This window comes from Chaetodon trifascialis, chromosome 1 (genome assembly GCF_039877785.1).
Source record: "Chaetodon trifascialis isolate fChaTrf1 chromosome 1, fChaTrf1.hap1, whole genome shotgun sequence".
NCBI classification, from domain to species: domain Eukaryota; kingdom Metazoa; phylum Chordata; class Actinopteri; order Chaetodontiformes; family Chaetodontidae; genus Chaetodon; species Chaetodon trifascialis.
Window position 1 is genome coordinate 3,306,054 of NC_092056.1, and position 18,302 is coordinate 3,324,355.

General features: G+C 41.5%; 1 protein-coding gene across 1 annotated transcript; it reads left to right on the forward strand.

Annotated features, from left to right (window-relative positions):
• Nucleotides 1–732: 732 nt before the first annotated feature.
• On the forward strand, nt 733–16,276 carry slc22a18 (solute carrier family 22 member 18). The gene is made up of 10 exons (XM_070964890.1): nt 733–1,291; nt 2,891–2,988; nt 3,113–3,258; nt 3,632–3,764; nt 4,763–4,875; nt 14,384–14,494; nt 14,587–14,687; nt 14,792–14,893; nt 15,235–15,355; nt 15,679–16,276. Exons 1-10 carry the CDS (start codon nt 1,130–1,132, stop codon nt 15,864–15,866), a joined length of 1,275 nt encoding a protein of 424 aa, XP_070820991.1. The 5' UTR covers nt 733–1,129; the 3' UTR covers nt 15,867–16,276.
• The last annotated feature ends 2,026 nt before the right edge of the window (nt 16,277–18,302 follow it).

Consider the following 18,302-nt stretch of genomic DNA (forward strand, 5'->3'; position numbering starts at 1 on the left):
AACTGCCCCGGGACTATTATCACATATCAATAGATTATTATTACTTGTGCATTAAGCATGAAAAAAAACTGAATTTTATCCTTGTAGTTGGCTGAGGAGGAGGAGACCATTTTGAAGTTCAGTTCATTAAATATATACTGACTTCATTATAGTCAGACATATTAAGGACCCATTTCTTACATTTCTTGTCATGCACCAACCTCACCAATGCAAATTCCTCATATGTGTAACATCGTACTTGGCAATAAAGCTTTTTCTGATTCTGATTCTGATTATAAGTCTGAAATAACAACCCTTTGGGCCTTTTCACCTGTCCCAGTATCAGCAGAATATTTGTGTCGCCCCCCTCTGCCACAGGAGGGCATTGAGAGACTGCTTTGTGAAATCTGGCTGGTCTTTTAACAGATACACCCTGTGATAGTTTCTTTGCATAACAGTATCCAGTGTCACTGATCAATTTATATATATAATACTATAAAACTGACAGGGATAGGGTGCATGTTGAGTATTTTTGATAATTTAATCAAATTTAGAATTTTTTGCATTGCATTTCTGTAAAACAATAATTTTTTTTGTAATTGTGGAGTATTTTCCACTGCGGTATTGCAACTTGACCTCTGACCTCAGTAAGGCGAACTTTTTCAACTACAGTTTCATCCAAAGCCATAAAATGACCATAGGACCTGCTGAAATCTGTACTACCTTAATAGGAGTACCTGAATGCACCACTGTATAACACTTGGACGTAAACGTCGCTCGATCAGCTCGTAACGTTCATAACAGCGACATTACAGGAATAACGTGTCTTAAAATCAGTGGCAGGTCCAACTGTTCCGGTGAAAAATGCTTCAACCTAACATTTCCGTTCTCCCATTTTGGATTTTAATTCTTCGTAAGTAGTCAGCTAGCGTAACCTTTCCTCCCCTGTCTGGTTCCAAAGTACAAGTTAGCTTTAGTTTAGCTGGTTTATGTGAGAGTTCACCCGGTCAGAGGTTATTTTCCGGGACATTTGACACCTCCCTTCTTCGCAGTTTGAGTCCCATGAACTGTCAAGTCACTGCGGTTCGGTGAGATAACGTTAACTGTAGTGGTACATGTATAGCCCGGTGCGTTTTCTACAAAGAGCAAAATGCATCGAAGAGCAGAAACAACCGAGGAAACCTCCAGAGCTTCAGTTTCCCCACAGACAAACCCTGCAGACCAACGAAAGAGGACGAAAATTATTTACGTCGTTTACCTCATCGCTGGTTTGGATATTACATGGATGTTTTTACAGTTTTCTGTTACCCCTGTAAGTATTTGTCATGTCAGGAAGTCCAGATTTCCGTGCCTGCCGTGAATACGTAAACGCTTCAGGAAGCGCGTGCATTGACGCTGCTGGAGCTGATGTCAGCGACTAATGAGGCTTTGATCTTCCATTAAGAGTTTTCATGAGTACTACGTAACACACTAAGAGTAGCTGAGAGTACATAAATTAATAGCAGCACCAAGAAGTAAGATAGTTCAGTGCTTCAGTGTAATAATACTTCATTACAAGTAAAAGTCCTGCATTCAAACATGTACTTTATGTACGTATTATCTACGATTATATGCATACAAAATGGACTTAAAGGTAAAGTCAGTTGGACTTACCATTGTCACTGATGACTACTTTACTGATGCTTTTATCAGTACTGATGAATGAATATGTATTTTACATTACAGCTGACACGATTAGTTGATTAATCAATTAGTTGATTAACCAAAATCAGTCATTTAAGACTGAAATTCGAAACAATTGTGGCTCCAGCATCGCAAATGTGAATATTTGCTGGTTTTCTAAGTCTGCTTTGGTACTACATGGAATATGTTTGGGATTTTGACTTGAACCTGTTTACCTGTGGAATGTTCCAAACAGGTGTTTTTGGTCTTTTGTTGCTCCTGCGCCAACTTGTTTGAAACATGTTGCTGCATCAGATTCAGAATAAGCAGATATTTACAAAAGTCAGTGAAGCTGATGAGGTCAGACATTAAATGCACTGACCCTGTGCTGGTTTCAGTCGAGTGATGTCAGGAAGGATTAGTAAGTTGTCACATTCTGTTTATGTTTTATACATCGTCCCAGCTGCTTTTGTATGATAAACATAACAAGCGTGTCAGGTCAAGTCATTTTATTCATGTAGCCATCAATCATAAATAGAGCCAAAGGGGCTTTACGGTCGGTGCAGCGTTTGACGCCCACTGCCCTTTGACCTTTGATCAGCACATCACAGATCATCATTAGTACACCAGTGTGTGCAAAACTTAAACACTAGTGCATTTTAAGTGTTCATGACACTGAGTGCACGCGACACAGATCTTTTATTTGTCTTTTTGTGTACCAGAGGTGTCCTGTAGCGTTGTCTTGAAGACATTATGTCAAATTCATGGTGATGTTTAGCATCATTAGCTCACAAAAAGACTGTCAGATGATATATTTCCCTCTGAAATGCTGTTGATCTTTAGATGTGTAAAAAGGAAATACTCATATAAAGTACTTGTACCTCAAAGTGGTACTGAAGGACATCTAGCAGTTGTTTTAAGCATTAAGTATTAATGAGACGGACACTGAGCTACGCTCTTACAAACAGACTAATGTACTGTTATGTCCGCTCATCAACACTGGTCCATCAAGTGTACCTGGGAATAATGAAAATAAGCTCTTTTAAAAGTGACTGGAATTGATGGACACATTCAGGTGGTATTTTGTTTCAAGTTATACTTTTTTGATTTGTTCATTAACAGAAAACTCTTCTCATCTTCGCTTTTCTGAGGTGAATGTCGCCTGCATAGATTTACATCCGCCGTCAAACTGAAGTAGCTCTATTACTACATGTATTAATGCGTGATGCATCCTCATGTCTCTCCACAGTATTTGGCAAAGAAACTTGGCTTCGACACCTTGTGGTTTGGTTATTTGCAAACCATGGTCGGTGTTATCCAGCTGGTTGGGGGTCCCATGTTTGGAAGGTGAGTGAACGTTTCTGCTGCAGCCGCTGGTTTCCTTCATGGATCACAGAAGCTGCTGTTTGGCCGACGTCAGCGAACCGTTTTTGTTGTTGTTCGTGTGGTGTCTGGGTTTTGTTCTTGGCAGGTTTGCAGATCTCTTCGGGGCACGAGTGGCTTTGTCTCTGGCGTGTTCTTCAACAGTGGTTTTCTTTCTGCTGCTGGCCATCGCAGAGCACCCCGCCATGCTGTTCATCCACAAGCTGCCCACCGTCTTCATGCACGTGCTGCCCGGTGAGCACCACCCACCCACAGTCCTCCTCACTCAGCTGAGCATTTCACACTTCAAACTAGATGATTATTTGGTACATATTAGTCATTCGTTCTTATTTATTTGTTCCTTTCTTCTCTCTGGTAGTATTATAGAAAGAAAGTATTAGTACAGTGGTATTAGTATCAGGGCCATCGACCAAAGGACCAAAAACAGCTGAGATGTTGAGATTAAAGTCACACTGTAATAAAATTATGAGAAAAATATATATGTATATAAGTGTGTGTGAACTGTTCTACTCTAAGGCCCAAACTCTCTGATCAAATACCTTTCATCCCAATTTTGTCTCTATTGATTATCCTGAGAATCGATGCAGTTTCCCTCTCCTCTCCGCAGCGTCTCAGATGGTCGTCGCAGACCTTTCAGAACCTGAAAAACGGGCAGATGCTTTATCCAAGCTGGGTCTGTGTTTTGGCGTCGGTATGATAGCTGGCTCCACGTTGGGCGGCCATCTTAACACGCGCTACGGGTGAGTGTCACTGTGTGTGTGCTGGGTGGGTGGGGGAGAATGGATGGATGGGGTTAAATCAGATAATTTGAAACGGCTGCTTATTTTTGAGCATTTCCTGCGCATGGATACTCTGTCCCGGCTCATTCACTCGATCATTATGTTGAAAAACATCCAATCGATTTGTTTATCAATTGATTGTTGATCTTAAAGAAACGTCATCTGAATAAAAGAGTAATGGAGCCAGAGTGTGTCTGTTTCCAGGGATCAGCATCTCGCCTCAGGCCTCGCTCTGTGTCACATTTAATGACTGACAAACATCCAGTCACTAAGTTTTAAGGGCTGCTTACCCAAGTTATGAAAAACTTTATTTGCTCCCTAAATGTTAATAATTCATATCATCAGTGCCTTTGCTTTTGAAGAAAATAAGAAGATACAGATACAGAAAATAAGAAACGTTCTTCATATCTGACTGCAGAATATGAGGCAGCAGCACAGTGAGGATTGCTTTTTATCTCCTGTTGTATCCACATTAAAGCAGCACTAAACACTGTTTATATTAACTGTGGATGAAGCAGGGGTCACAGGGGTCTCTGCAGTTCCCCTCAGATCCACATGGTGTTTTAGCATCTTTCAGCTCGTTGTTTTGGTTTGATGACCCGCAGCTTTAAGGTTTTTTTTTTCACTCTCACCGCTCGCATCAACCTCCTGTTTTTAGTAGAACATTAAGTGGCTGAAGAGTCAGATATTTCCATCAGGAGCTGGTGGAGCACAAACCAGAGCTAAAAGGAGAGTATCGTGCATGAATAAGCAACTCTTTGTTAACTGATTTCAAGTTTCAAGTCTTAAGTTTTGTTTACACTGCCCCCATGTGGCCAAAAAATAAATTCTAACGACTTACACTAAACATGGAAGCGCAGTAAGTGATGTTTATGTGTGTGTAGAATTGTAATTTATATAATACAGCTATAGTAAACCTGAAATGTCACCTAAGGTTGCTTTTACTTTGTATTTCCCAGGGAGGCATTTACTGCATGTTTTGGTGCTGTGGGGAGTGCCTTCAGTTTACTGTTGGTTTTAAAGTTCATCCCAAAAAATACCAAAGTTCAAGCTCCAAGAACCGACCCAGACAGTAAGACACACTCCGCGCTCTGTCCTCTTCTGCTGATGTTCAGACGTACGGCACACAGGCATTAGGGCGTATGGGTTTCAACTCAAATCACATTCAATAATTTCCTATTGCAGTCAAAATGTCTGGAGTTTAACGTGTGGTCACCTTAATGCTTCAGCTGACAGCGGAAAATATAGTCTTTGTGAATGCCTTATGGCTCTTAGTTCAACTGACTGTTTCCAGTAAGTCAATGCATCTGCAAGGCTGAACCAACACAAAGATTCATGTAGTTGCACAGTGAGAAGGGCCACTGGTCTACAAACGCCCCCATGAATGAGCCCATGGTATGTGCAGAGGGAGTAGGTCCTCTTCCATGGGGTCCACCATGTTCACTGCCATGTTCTATGGTAGCCTAGAACAGACAAACCAAGCACGTACTCTGAAGAGGGGCTTTCCTTTGAGTGAGTCACGTGACATCATAGTCTATGGGTAAAATGAAAGGGACTTTTATGTCTGGGGGCACCTGAAATATCTCCTCCAACTTGCATTATGTTAATCTGTCAGCAAGTGAGATAGACAAGGAAGAGGAGTGTGTGTGTGTGCGTGCGTGCGTGCGTGCGTGCATGCATGCGTGCATGCGTGCGTGCGTGCGTGCGTGTGCGTGCATGCAAGAGTGTCCTGCTGAGCTGTGGAATGTGTGTGTGTGCGCGCTTTATTACATCACACCTTGTTGGAATGTTGTGATGTAGGGGATTTTTTTTTTCAGATCAAAGGAAACAAGCAAGATTTTTGCTTTATTAGATCAAAGCTTGTTGGAATGTTGGGATGTAGGGGATTTTTTTTTTAGATCAAAGGAAACAAGCAAGATTTTTGCTTTATTAGATCAAAGCTTGTTGGAATGTTGGGATCTCATTTTTTTTAGATCAAAGCAAGCAAGTGAGATTTGTGCTATATGTGCCATATGTGATCAATCATCATTCATCGTTAGTCATAGAGCAAGTTATAGCAGTTATAGCAATCATATTGTGTTGATATCCAGTATCAGACAGCATTATATACAAACAGGAGAGATGACATATTATAGGAAACAGGGATTAGACTTAGGCGGCAGGTCATGCCATCTTCGTTATGGCATGACACCAGTCTGTCCTGATTTTGATCAGAAACATGCCTTCGACTCGAACAAAAACAAGGCCCTCAAGAAGGAAAATGATATCCTCAAGAAGAAAATGGACTGTTTAGTCAAAGCTGTTGAGCAGCTCAAGGCAGAGCAGCAAAAAATTAACAGGGCAAACAAGACCAGAGACCAGCAGAGGATCCAACTGCTTGAGTACAAAAATGAATTGTTTGCGTTGCGTAAGAAGAACAAGGTCCTGGAAGCAGAGCTGAAAAAAAAGGGTATGCTAACTGAGTCCCTCAAGAAGGAACTGGATTCAGTGAAGAAGGAGCTGCAGTTGATGAAGAGGACCGTTGTCAGGCAGAGGGCTGAGCAGGAAAAGCTGAAGGAGCGACTGGACCGGATGTCCAAAGACAAGGACAGCTTGAATGCGACATGGCAGAGCTGCAAAGCTGAAATCTCTGTGTTGCGTGACAAAATCACCAACCAGCAAGCAAGCCTGGCCAAAAAGGACCTTCAATGCAAAGAGCAGATGAAGCAAATTGATTTCCTCAAGGTGAAGAATCAGTATCTTGAGAAGGAGATTAGCATTAAAGAAAATGATGCAGGCCATCAGAAGTTGGAGCTCAAGAAGTGTGGCGAGGAGCTCAAAAGAGAGAGGTGGAAATTGGAAGAGACCAGAGCAATGCATGCTATTGGGCCAAAACTTGGGGAAAAACTTTTAATAATCAGAAATGCCCCTCACCCACCACTCGTCGGAAAACCCCGCAACCTCCAGAGGATTGACTCCTTACAGAAAGAGCTGCAGACCCAGACTGAAGAGCGAGTGAAAGCACAGAAGCTCTGCGAGGAGCTGAAGCAAGCTCAGTCAAAGCTCTCTGACCAGCTCCAGCAGTGCCACACAAAGCTCCGACACCAGACAGAAAATCACAAGGTGGTCAAAATAGAACGAGACATATTCAGATGTGAGGTCGACAAATTGAAGATGGAATTAGCAAACATGAAGATGCTGCACTACACAGATAAGCATTACAACGGGGTGTGGGAGAGGACAAACAGAGTAATGATACCATCTGGCAAATCAAGCCAGATTTATAATCCTCCTGCCAGAGACAAACGGCCGTCTTGCTTTTTCCCACCAATACCTGAAAAATATAACATTAATCCACGTGGGTCTTCAATGAGGACTGAATGGACAAAACTTTGAAAGTGTCCTTGGATGTTCCCAGCCATCTGAGGGTGGGGGGGTCTCTCTTTCAGAGCTAATCAGACACAAGGAAAGACTACAAAATACAACAGTTACAACACAGTTTGTGCTTGTCTTCTTATGGAGTTCGAGCTGGGCCTTTGCTATGAAGTCCATGGAGACATTTATTGCACAAGCTGACTCCTCTTAATACCGATGTAATTATTTGCAATTTTTCTCATTATAACAATATAAATATAATATGCATGATTTGAATTCAACAAAATAAACCAAAACAATTATGAACCTTTGCTTTTAAGATAATGTATTTTGCTGATTTTGTCCAGAACTGCAGCGATCAGCGCTGTTGTGCGCGTTGCAAACGGATGTTACGCGCTCTGTGGATTTTAGTGCAAAGAGGGAAAACCAACACAGTGTCTCATACTACGTGTGTATTATTTCAATATAAAGATCTTTTAAAAGATCTACACTTTTTTAATGATAAGGTCATGACCATCAGAGCACACATCTTACCCCCTTCCTATGACCCCTCCATTACTGTCACTTCCTCTGCTGTCTTTAAGCAGTTTGACCCTGTCTCTTTCCCAGTTAATGGAGGTTATTGGTCACATGAAACCCCCTACCTGTCCCACTGATGTTGTTCCCTCTCACTTTTTTAAGGAGATCTGTGAGACTATTGGACCTTGTATCCAATCAAATTATCAAGTTCTTTTTAAACTCACATGGTGTTCTTGAGTTGCTCCAGTCTGGTTTTAAAGCATTTCACAGCACTGAATCTGCACTTTTAAAGGTTTTTAATGATCTTTATTAGCCATTGATTCAGGGCAGTCTTGGTGATTGTGTGTTGTCCTCAGCGCCTTTATGTTGTGGAGTGCCTCAGGGGTCCATTCTCGGGCCTATCCTATTTTCTTTTTATATGCTCCCCATGCGGTCCATTTTATGAAAGCATGACATAGCTTTCCATTTTTATGCAGACGACACACAAATTTATCTGCCCCTGAAACAAAATGGCTCCTTACAGCCACTGTTGGACTGTCTGAAGGACATTAAAGCATGGATGGCCTTGAATTTTTTAAATTTTAAAGAAAATAAAACAGAAGTTCTGTTATTTGGAACTTCTGTTTGTGCTGGCCCCCATATGGACCTGAGCTCACCGAGTCCATACATAAAATCCACTGTAAAAAGTCTGATTATGGACAGTGATTTTAAATCGAAACATATTAATTCAGTGGTGAAACCCAGCTTCTTCCAGCTGAGGCTTTTATCTAAGGTCAAGTCCTGCCTGTCTTTTAATGATTTTGAGAGTCATCCATTCTTTTATTTCGTAACATCTTAACTACTGTAATGCTCTTTATGTTGGTGCTAGCCAGAGTTCTCTCACGCTTACAGTTAGTCCAAAATGCAGCAGCTCGTCTTTTAACAGGAACACGCAAGCAAGAGCACATTTCCCCTGTGCTCGCTTCCCTTCACTGGCTCCCTGTACGTTTTAGGATCAGTTTTAAAATTTTAACCTTTGCTTTTATGGGCTAGCTCCAAGTTATTTGGCTGAGCTTTTGGTGGCACATGAGCCAATGCAAGCTCTTAGGTCTGCTAATCAGTCGCTTTTAGTTGTACCCAGAGCGAGGTAAAAACTTAGAGGAGATCGGGCCTTTTCTGTTGTAGCCCCCAAACTCTGGAACGAGCTGCCTACATATTAGACTATCCCCCTCACTGCCTGTTTTTAAAGCACGTCTTAAAAGACATTTTTATTCTTTGGCTTTTAACTCAGTATGAGAGTTTTATTTCTGTCTGTTTCGTGTATGTTGCTTTTATATTTTGCCGCTTGCCAGCACTTTGGTCAACGGCCGTTGTTTTAAATGTGCTTTATAAATAAATTGGATTTGATTTGATTTGGTATTATCTAATTATGGATCATATTATCCCATGATTTTTTTGTGTCCAAGTGACTAAAGGAGAAAAACATTTTTCAAGATTTTTCAGTATTGAAGGAGTGAGGTGCAGCTGGCAGCCACGTCACACCCTCAGTGTACATCTACTAAAAGTGTTTATTTTATTTTATGCTATTCATTTGATTTTTCACAGACTGGCTGATTGTTATAAAAAGTGTCTGACAACATTATAGAAAAAATCCATGCAGAGTGGAGTTGGGCGGTATCCAGATTTTGTTACCATCAAACTTTCCCCACATTTTCCCGGGTATACGGTATTACCGTGACTAATTAAAAATCACTTTGCAGGGCAGCGTGACGTGCGCGCAGATCAGATGGTCAATGCTCGCTAAGAAGCACCAGTTCTAACTTGTAGCATATCAGACTGACGGGGAGAAACTCAGTTAAAATCCTCTACCAAGCATTGCCACCCAAACGCATCATAATTCAAATACCTCACGAAATTATTTGCGCATGTAACGAAAACACGAAAATAGCGCACGTCAAAGGTGCGGCATCTACCGATTTCACCACTTCACGCAAACCTCAAAAGCCCGTTATCATATGAAAGCAGAGAGTCTGATGATCCGGAAGATGTCTGCCTCCTCACTGTGCCACGAAAACTCGGCGAGCTAGCAGCCAAAGAGTAGCAGAAAAAAAAAAAAAACTTCACTAAATCATAAAGTTTGTCGTATCTTTGCTGTTTTGTGGTCAAAAGTTATATTCCAGCCCGAAAAAACGCTGCTAATGTCTCCTCCTATGACTCTGCGTTAGTTTGTATGGAAGCGTATTGCTGCCACATCAGGAAAAAAAAGGATCAGTATCACGTTATAACGTGAAAAGTTTATTGTTCTAACAATAAGTTTTTCACGTTATAACAATATATTTTCACGTTATAACGTGAAAGTATATTGTTATAACATGAAAATGTTCACGTTATAACGTGATAATTTATATTGTAAAAACGTGAAAAGTTTCACGTTATAACGTGAAAGTATATTGTTATAACGTGAAAATTTTCACGTTATAACGTGATAATTTATATTGTAAAAACGTGAAAAGTTTCACGTTATAATGTAACATGAAGAGATGATGAAACGGTGAGCAGAAAACTGCGGTAAAGTTAGAAATATATTCACAGATTCGAACTTCCGGGATCAATAAGTGACACGCGAAAATTTGTTAGACAGCAAACGATAACTCTTTCCAACCGTGGTAACACAGACAACGAGCTACAACCTACTTTTTATCAAAATAAGCCGTCCTCCGTGCAGTATGAATTACACTGATCTCTACGAGCAGCCGGTAGCGAGACTGGAGCGCAGGGACCGTCTACAAATGTCTATACCGATAAGAAACAATGAAAGATTATTCAATAGCTTCACTTCTGTTGAATGTAGTGCCACCAAACTCACCTCACACATTAACTGCATCCTGCTGGTTACACTACATCATTTGCTTTGGAGAAACATGCTTTTACATAATTTTAGAGAATTTTTAGAGGGAATAATATTCAATAACTTCACATTAATAACGTGTTGTGCAGCCAAAATCCCCTCATACATCCATGGCCTCCTCCTGGTTTTCCTACAACACTTAGTTTGGAGAAACGTGCTTTTACATAATTTTGGGAATTTTTCAAGGGAATAATATTCAATAACTTCATTTTAATAGCATGTATTGCCACCAAGATCGCCTCACACATCAATGGCCTCCTGTTTATACTACAACACTTAGTTTGGGAAAAGGTGCTTTTTTTCTCTTCATAATTTTGGGGAATTTTTATTGGGAATAATATTCAACAACACTACTTCTGTAGTGTAGTCCTGTAACCATTTGTTCCTTTCAAGTCATTTTATGTGTTCTCATCCTGTGATATTTTATTGCATTTGTCTAACCCAATGAATGTCCTTGTACCGTTCAGCGTTGTAAGATAACGTGACTGGTGGAAGCCAGTTTGGAGAAACGTGCTTTTATATAATTTTGGGGAATTTTTATTGGGAATAACATTCAATAATTTCACTTCTATGAAGTGTAGTGCCACCAAAATCCCCCCATGCATCAATAGCCCCCTCCTGTTTATACTACAACACTTAGTTTGGGAATAAGTGTTTTTACATATTTTTTGGGGAATTTTTCAAGGGAATAATATTCAATAACTTCACTTCTATGAAGTGTAGTGCCACCAAAATCCCCTCACATATCAATGGCCTCCTCCTGTTTGTACTACAACACTTAGTTTGGAGAATTGTGCTTTTGCATAATTTGGGGAAATTTTTCAAGGGAATAATATTCAATAACTTCACTTCTCTGATGTGTAGTGCCACCAAAATCGCCCCACACATCAATGGCCTCGTCTTGGTTGTACTACAACACTTAGTTTGGAGAAATGTGCTTCTACATAATTTTAGGGAATTTTTCAAGGGAATAATATTCAATAACTTAATGTAAATAATGTGTAGTGCCACCAAGAAAGCAGAAAGCAGAGAGTCTGAAATTTTTCACGTTTTTACAATACGTTTTTACAATATGTTATCACGTTATAACGTGAAAATATATTGTAATACGTTATCACGTTATAACGTGAAAATATATTGTAATAACGTGAAAAACTTATTGTTAGAACAATAAACTTTTCACGTTCTAACGTAATACTGATCCTTTTTTTTTTTTTCCTGATGTGGCAGCAATACGCTTCCGTAAGTTTGAGATCAGTCACGAAGGTCCTGCTTGTTTACATAAAGAGGAGGGGGTTTCTCCAGTGGAGGGAGCGCTCTTCATGCAATAACCTATCTCTGGGCTTACTTCCTGCTGGATCGTCATTGGTGTTTCTATGGTGAATGTGGGCGTAACCACACAGTTAGTTTCACCGCTCCGTCTCATGAAGGAGCAGAGCGCCCACAGAGGACTCTGCTGAGCTGCCCGAAGTGTTATTTTACTGTTTTATTTGCATTTTGTCCTTTTATGAGAGCTAAGAACAATAGCAAGCAGAAAAAGGCTGAAAAAGTGTTTTCAACAGAGGAGTTTCTCCGTGTGCTTGGACGAGATAACGGTACTCTGCTCAGATGAGCGCCTGGACATACCTGTGTTACACCTGTACAACTGCTCGGGTTCATTCTTAACACGTACTTTTGCACAGTCACCTTTTCCTCAAGTAAAAATTCAACCAGATACATTGAATGGAGTGGACTTCATTTTTCTTATGACAATGCTATAATTATGTTAGACCCCTATAGACCTATATGCGCAGCATTTTTTTAATGACGGTAATGAAACTGATCAGTTGCTATTTTTAGATACCCCGGGATACCTTATTACCGGATTACCGCCCAACCCTAATGCAGAGATAACTTTTTGTTAAAGAGTGAGATCTGTTTTTCTAAAAGGAAACAGCTTACATGGCTCTGGTCAAACCCACCAGACCCCATTCACAGAAACAGATATTTTATTGTGGTAAAAGACACATTTCATTCAAATTCAATTCAATATTCCTTTATTCGTCCCATGAAGGGAAATTCCAATTTCACAGCAGCACCAATAAAGTGGATAGAATAGTAAAAGAAAACAAGTGAATGCAAGTTAAACACACAAGTATATACAAGAAAAACATCATCCGAAAAAAATGTAAATAGTATTTACAGACTGTTATGTACCGGTAGTATTGAACAGATTATTGCACAGACTGTTTCACAGGTTATTGCACAGATTATTATACATATTATTGTACTGGTTACTTGGAGCAGTTTCTGTTGTGCAGTCTGACGGCTGCAGGAAGGAATGACCTGCGATACCGCTCCTTCACACACTTTGGATGTAGCATCCTGTCACTGATGGAGCTCCTCAGTGCAGTGAGTGTGTGTTGGAGGGGGTGGGAGTCATTGACTGTCATGGAGGACAGCTTGGCTGTCATCCTCCTCTCCCCCACCTCCTCCACCTGTTCCAGAGGTTTGTCCCGCCTCTTCCTCTCAGCTGCTGTGATGCTGCTCCCCCAGCAGACTACACTGTAGAACAAGGCAGAGGCCACAACAGAGTCATAGAGGGTCTTCAGGAGTGCCCCCCACACCCTGAAAGACCTCAGCCTCCTGAGCAGGTAGAGTCTGCTCTGTCCTTTTTTATAAAGTGCAGTGGTGTGCTGGAGTCCAGTCCAGTTTGTTGTTCAGATGAACACCCAGGTACTTATAAGATGTCACCATCTCAATGTCCCTTCCCTGGATGTTCACTGGTGATGGGGGGAGAGTGTGGGCGCCGATGGTAGTCCACAACCAGCTCCTTGGTTTTATCAGCATTAATCAGGAGGTGGTTCTGCTGACACCTGTCCACAAAGTCCTGGATGAGTCCTCTGTATGACCTGTTGTCCCCATCTGTGATGAGGCCGACAATGGCAGAGTCATCAGAGAACTTCTGCAGGTGGCAGGTGGGAAAATTCAGCCGTATAGAGGGTGAGGAGGAATGGTGCTAGCACTGTTCCCTGGGGGGCCCCTACACTGCAGAGGACAGTCCCTGACACACAGTCCTGTGTCCTCACATACTGTGAGGTGCATGTGAGGTGTTGGTCCACTCCTGAAAGCTCCAGCTTGTTCCTCAGGATGGCTGGCCTGATGGTGTTGAAAGCACCGCTGAGGTCCAGGAAAAGGACCCGAACAGAGCTCCCAGGTGGCTCCAGGTGAGACAGGGTGTGACAGAATGACAAATGTGACAGAAGCAAAATATAACTCACCAAACCCTTCTTAGTTCAGCTTTTCACTGTTCCAACAATCACCACAAACTCTGGTTTGGTTGAAATAAACTCCTAATTCACCGAATCAGAGGAAGTTTAGATGCAGGGAACAAGGTTTTTGTACTACGACTCATTTCAGAAGCCGTGTTGCTTTCAAAGCTAAATGTAGATGATTATTTGCTTTATTTATTTATTTGAGAACATGCACCTCATATCTTGCAGAACAGAACAAAAGTACCACATTCACGTCCTAACAATAGCTCGGTTACACCAGCTGATGAGGAGCAGAAAAAACATCTAAATGATAAAAGAAATAAGATAATCCACAGACCTCGTTGTGAGTGAGTTTAAATTTAGGATCTATTTTCTTTCTGCCAAACTATACCCAACAACCATATCCCTGCCAGAAGGAAGCGAGCATCAGCTACATTTGTGCCTGTGTGCCTTTAAATTCACAAATTTCTCTTTGTGTGGTCGTTTGATGCGGTTTAGTGGAGATGATGAAATCTGGTGCTGTTTGTGCACTTCCACATCAGTTTCATCCTTTCAATCCTCTGCAGATGAGAACAAAAACAAGTCTGTCTTCAATATGGGAGAAATCACACGACTGATGAAGTTTCCAGGTGTGATGCAGACTTTTGCTGTGAAGGTAGTTGCTGGTTTGCCATCAGGTGAGAGTTAACATGAGGTTTGGTTAAAGGTGTCGTTTTCAGACTTTGGACATTGTACATAAGCACTAAAACTCTTTCTTCTCCTTTTGAAGGTATTTTCCAAGTGATGTTCTCCATCATCGCGTTGGAGTTCTTTAAGCTGCAGCCTGAGCAGAATGGCTATCTGATGGCTTATTTTGGCATAGCCCAAATGGTAAGCGCCATGCACATTTACCCACGAGACACGAGTCGTGCGCCACAGCTGATGATGATATCAGGCTCTAAGCCAAGGTTGTTAAAACCTGGACTTCTGCTCAGGTTATTCAGGGAGGAGTGATCGGTCGGCTGACGGCGAGGTACTCTGAGAGCTCGTTGCTGCTTCTGTCCGTCGGAGTGTCTGCTTTGGTGGGACTGGCTCAGGTACACACAAAAAAACACACAGCAGAACTTGGGAGTATTTTTAATTTTGTATCTTCGTCCTTCATTTCGTGTTCCTTCCTAAGCCTTGCAAATCCTGAAGCTGTTTTTGTACTCTTCACGGTGAGGCCTTTTACAGTGAATCATACATTACACTGACTACTTTTACTCGTAATTGGGTATTTTTGTTGTTGGGTATTATTGTTCAATCAGTCGATAGTTGTGAGATGCTGAAGTGTTGGACTGAGTATCACTGATTACTGATACACGCCTGATAATGAGAGTAATCTTTACTGCACCTCCTGCTCCCATGCTTTTATTTTGATGCCTCTGTCTTTCTGCAGGCTTACATGCAGAACGTGTTCCAGTTCTGCCTCACCGTCATCCCCATGATGTTCTCTCTCAGTGTGTTCAATGTCATCACGGACAGCATGCTCACCAAGAGCGTACCGTCGTCCGACACAGGTGAAGTCATCAGAAACCAAACAGATAATCACTAATGACGCTCATAAAAATCAGGCACCAATAGCCGGGAACTTTACAAAGCTGCGTTTTGAACACATGTTGTGTGGCTGCATCTGAGTACAGCTACTTTAAACAAAAGGAGGCAAAGAAGTATAAAAACTCAAGTCTGTCGCCGTCAGCTGCAGACGTACATAAACCAAATCAAAGAGAAAATAAGCTGAAACGCGCAGGCTCGCTTCATATCATAGTGAGAATTAACTAAGACAAAATGAACTTTCCGAGTGCAGATATTTTAATGTTTGTTGAACCCTCTTTGCACACAGGCACCATGCTGGGACTGTGCGCATCTGTCCAGTCTCTGCTTCGCACAGTCGGGCCGACTGCTGGCGGCTTCCTGTACGTGAACTACGGCATTTCCTCTATAGGCTTCAGCCAGTTTGTCGTGAATGTTGCCGTGTTTGTGTTCCTGCTGCAGCGTGCCCTCAAGAAGGCACCCGAGCAAATGGACTGAAAGCTCTGAGGAGCTTCTTCTCGTCTCCGCTTTCTCCAAAAGCTAACAGAGGAGCTAGAAATTACTGTTTGATTTTAGGAACAATCATTTCTACAACTGCACATATTTAAAGTTCTCTGTTGCAGTTGTTGACAGGATGAGATGAGGTCAAGTCTTTCCAGTTCATCACTTCATATTTTTGCTCTGTTGTTGAATCTGTGGTTCAGGACGAAACCACTAGAATCTAGCGGTTTTACCTGATCACACTGTTATTTTCCAGGGTTCGTCGTTCACATTCACGTAAGAGCTGCACTTTACAATCAGTTTGCTGATATGGACATTTTATTAGAAATACTCAAAAATGATTAAATACTGGATCAGTCAACGTCTCTCCTACCTGAACAACATTCAATTTGTTATTGTTTTTCATTAAACTTAAAAAAAAAAAAAGATTCTATTTTTGTACATGAATTCATTTAAAGGCAGTAACAGGTCACTTTGTCCTAACGAGCTGCTGCTTGGAGGCCTGTGAGGGTCTAATCGCTGTCTTCAGAGGGTGCTCTGTGGCAGAAAAAAGTCATGCAGTTTGTAAATATGATGAATGCTTTATTCATGTTTAAACTTTGGAGTTGGAGTGATGGAAATGTTATCGTGATTTTTATTTGCAGCTCAGTTTTAATGAGAGCTGCACACTTTGTTTTCTCTTGAATGAAAATGGACGCAGTTTAGTTTTATTCATTTCACGTCCCGCAGATAGAAATCACAGCCTGATTCTCTGATACTCAGCGACTTATACTACTACTCCACTACCTTTAGGTACTATTTAACAAGTGAAGTTCACTTCTGGACACTTTTAAGTTAACATTTACATTCAAATGAACTCAAAGTACTAGTGCAAAAATATAAATAAACAATATATGAAAGAATGATGGAGCAGTTAACAGTATATACACTGAAATCATGCAGGTGTTAATGTTGACAGGAAAAATGATCTGATACTTGACAAAAAAAAAGAATACATCAGAACTTTATTGATCATCCTGTGACCCTTTGGAGGGGCCTATGTTTGGAACCGCTGGACTAGATTACAGTCAACATTATTAGGAAACATGAAATCAGTGCAGAAAAACAAATGACGTAGCGTGTCGAGGATAAACAAATCCTTCAGTGTTCGTCGCAATCTCGGTTGTTCTCTGTCGCCTTTATTTACAGTTTTCTGCTTCCTCGGTTGCCAAGCGGCAGCATGTTGAAGTGATGTCACAAAATCTGCAGCAGGTGTCTTCATTGTTTCTGCAAAGTACCCAGTTTTGGAAATATCACAATCCCAGATAAATATGATCTTACTTTAGCAGCAGGGGGTCAGTGGAGCTATCGTGGGCCGGGCTGCACCGTCAGCAGATGTCACTGGTGTGACTTCTTTGCCAGCTTGCTTTGCCAAATATGTGATGAAAGCAGGAAACTTCACATTACAATTTAAAGGGAAATGTCAGTGTTGATGGTAAATGTGGTCAGTTGAAGCAGTGTGTCCTCAGTGTGTGCAGTACTGACCAAAGCTGAGTCAAAAAGCTGTTGTTCTCGCACCAGCAGCGTCATTGGAAGTACACAGTGATGCTGCTGGAGGAGGAATTACAGGCTAATTCAGCTTGAATGTCACCTCTGGGTAGCCAGGGGGCGTGCTAGATGCCGCTCATAACCAAAAAGAGGCTGAGGCTGTGGCTGCATCAGGAGTGGAAGAGGAGCCTGACCGGCGGACGCCATCCAGGGTATTTTTCTCACTTAACAACAAAGTAATAGGACGGCGAAGGTGGAGATGCAGGGTAACGTGATAATGGGCGACAGAAGCATGTGTGCAATGCATCCTGGCACCAAGTTGGCCACTAAATATCCATAGTTTTTGACCATTTAACTGTCAGTTTTAAGGTATAAAGGCAGAGACTTTGGGGAATATGATGTCACTTTCATGAAATTTGAAATTCGGTAAATATATAATAAGCAGACAGACTCCAAAATCCTGACTAACAGACAAAAGAATCATGCTCTAATGGTTCATTTTACAAACTTCTTTGCATAAATTTGAGGAGTAGAAAACTGCTCTAAGGACAGCAAGTCAAAAGCATTTTTCCTTCCAGCCTTCAAATGTCCTGTTCATTTGACAAACGAGCCATGTTCGAAGGATCTGTTTAGTGACTCTGAGCCGGCAGGCCTGTTTAAGCAGACTGCACCTTAAATGTGATCAGCAGCAATCCCATCATCTGCGCCTGATCCGACGCTCGATCGTCTCTCGCTGTGGTCTGAATTCGCTGTGCAGAAACACACTTGCTGTCGCTGACTTCTTACACTAGCTGCTAAAAAAGAAGCCATTTGCTCTTGAATATTCTGTCCTCTGTCTCTCTGTGTGACTCCCTCAGAGGAGCTGTAGATGGATTTGAAGGGTGTCACTGTATCTGTGGACCCGGG

Coding starts and splice junctions, on each gene's coding strand:
- slc22a18 (XM_070964890.1), top strand. CDS start 1,130: ATGCATCGAAGAGCAGAAACAACCGAGGAAACCTCCAGAGCTTCAGTT. Junction 3,259..3,631: donor CTTCATGCACGTGCTGCCCG/GTGAGCACCACC, acceptor TCCTCTCCGCAG/CGTCTCAGATGGTCGTCGCA. Junction 14,688..14,791: donor ATTTTGGCATAGCCCAAATG/GTAAGCGCCATG, acceptor ACTTCTGCTCAG/GTTATTCAGGGAGGAGTGAT.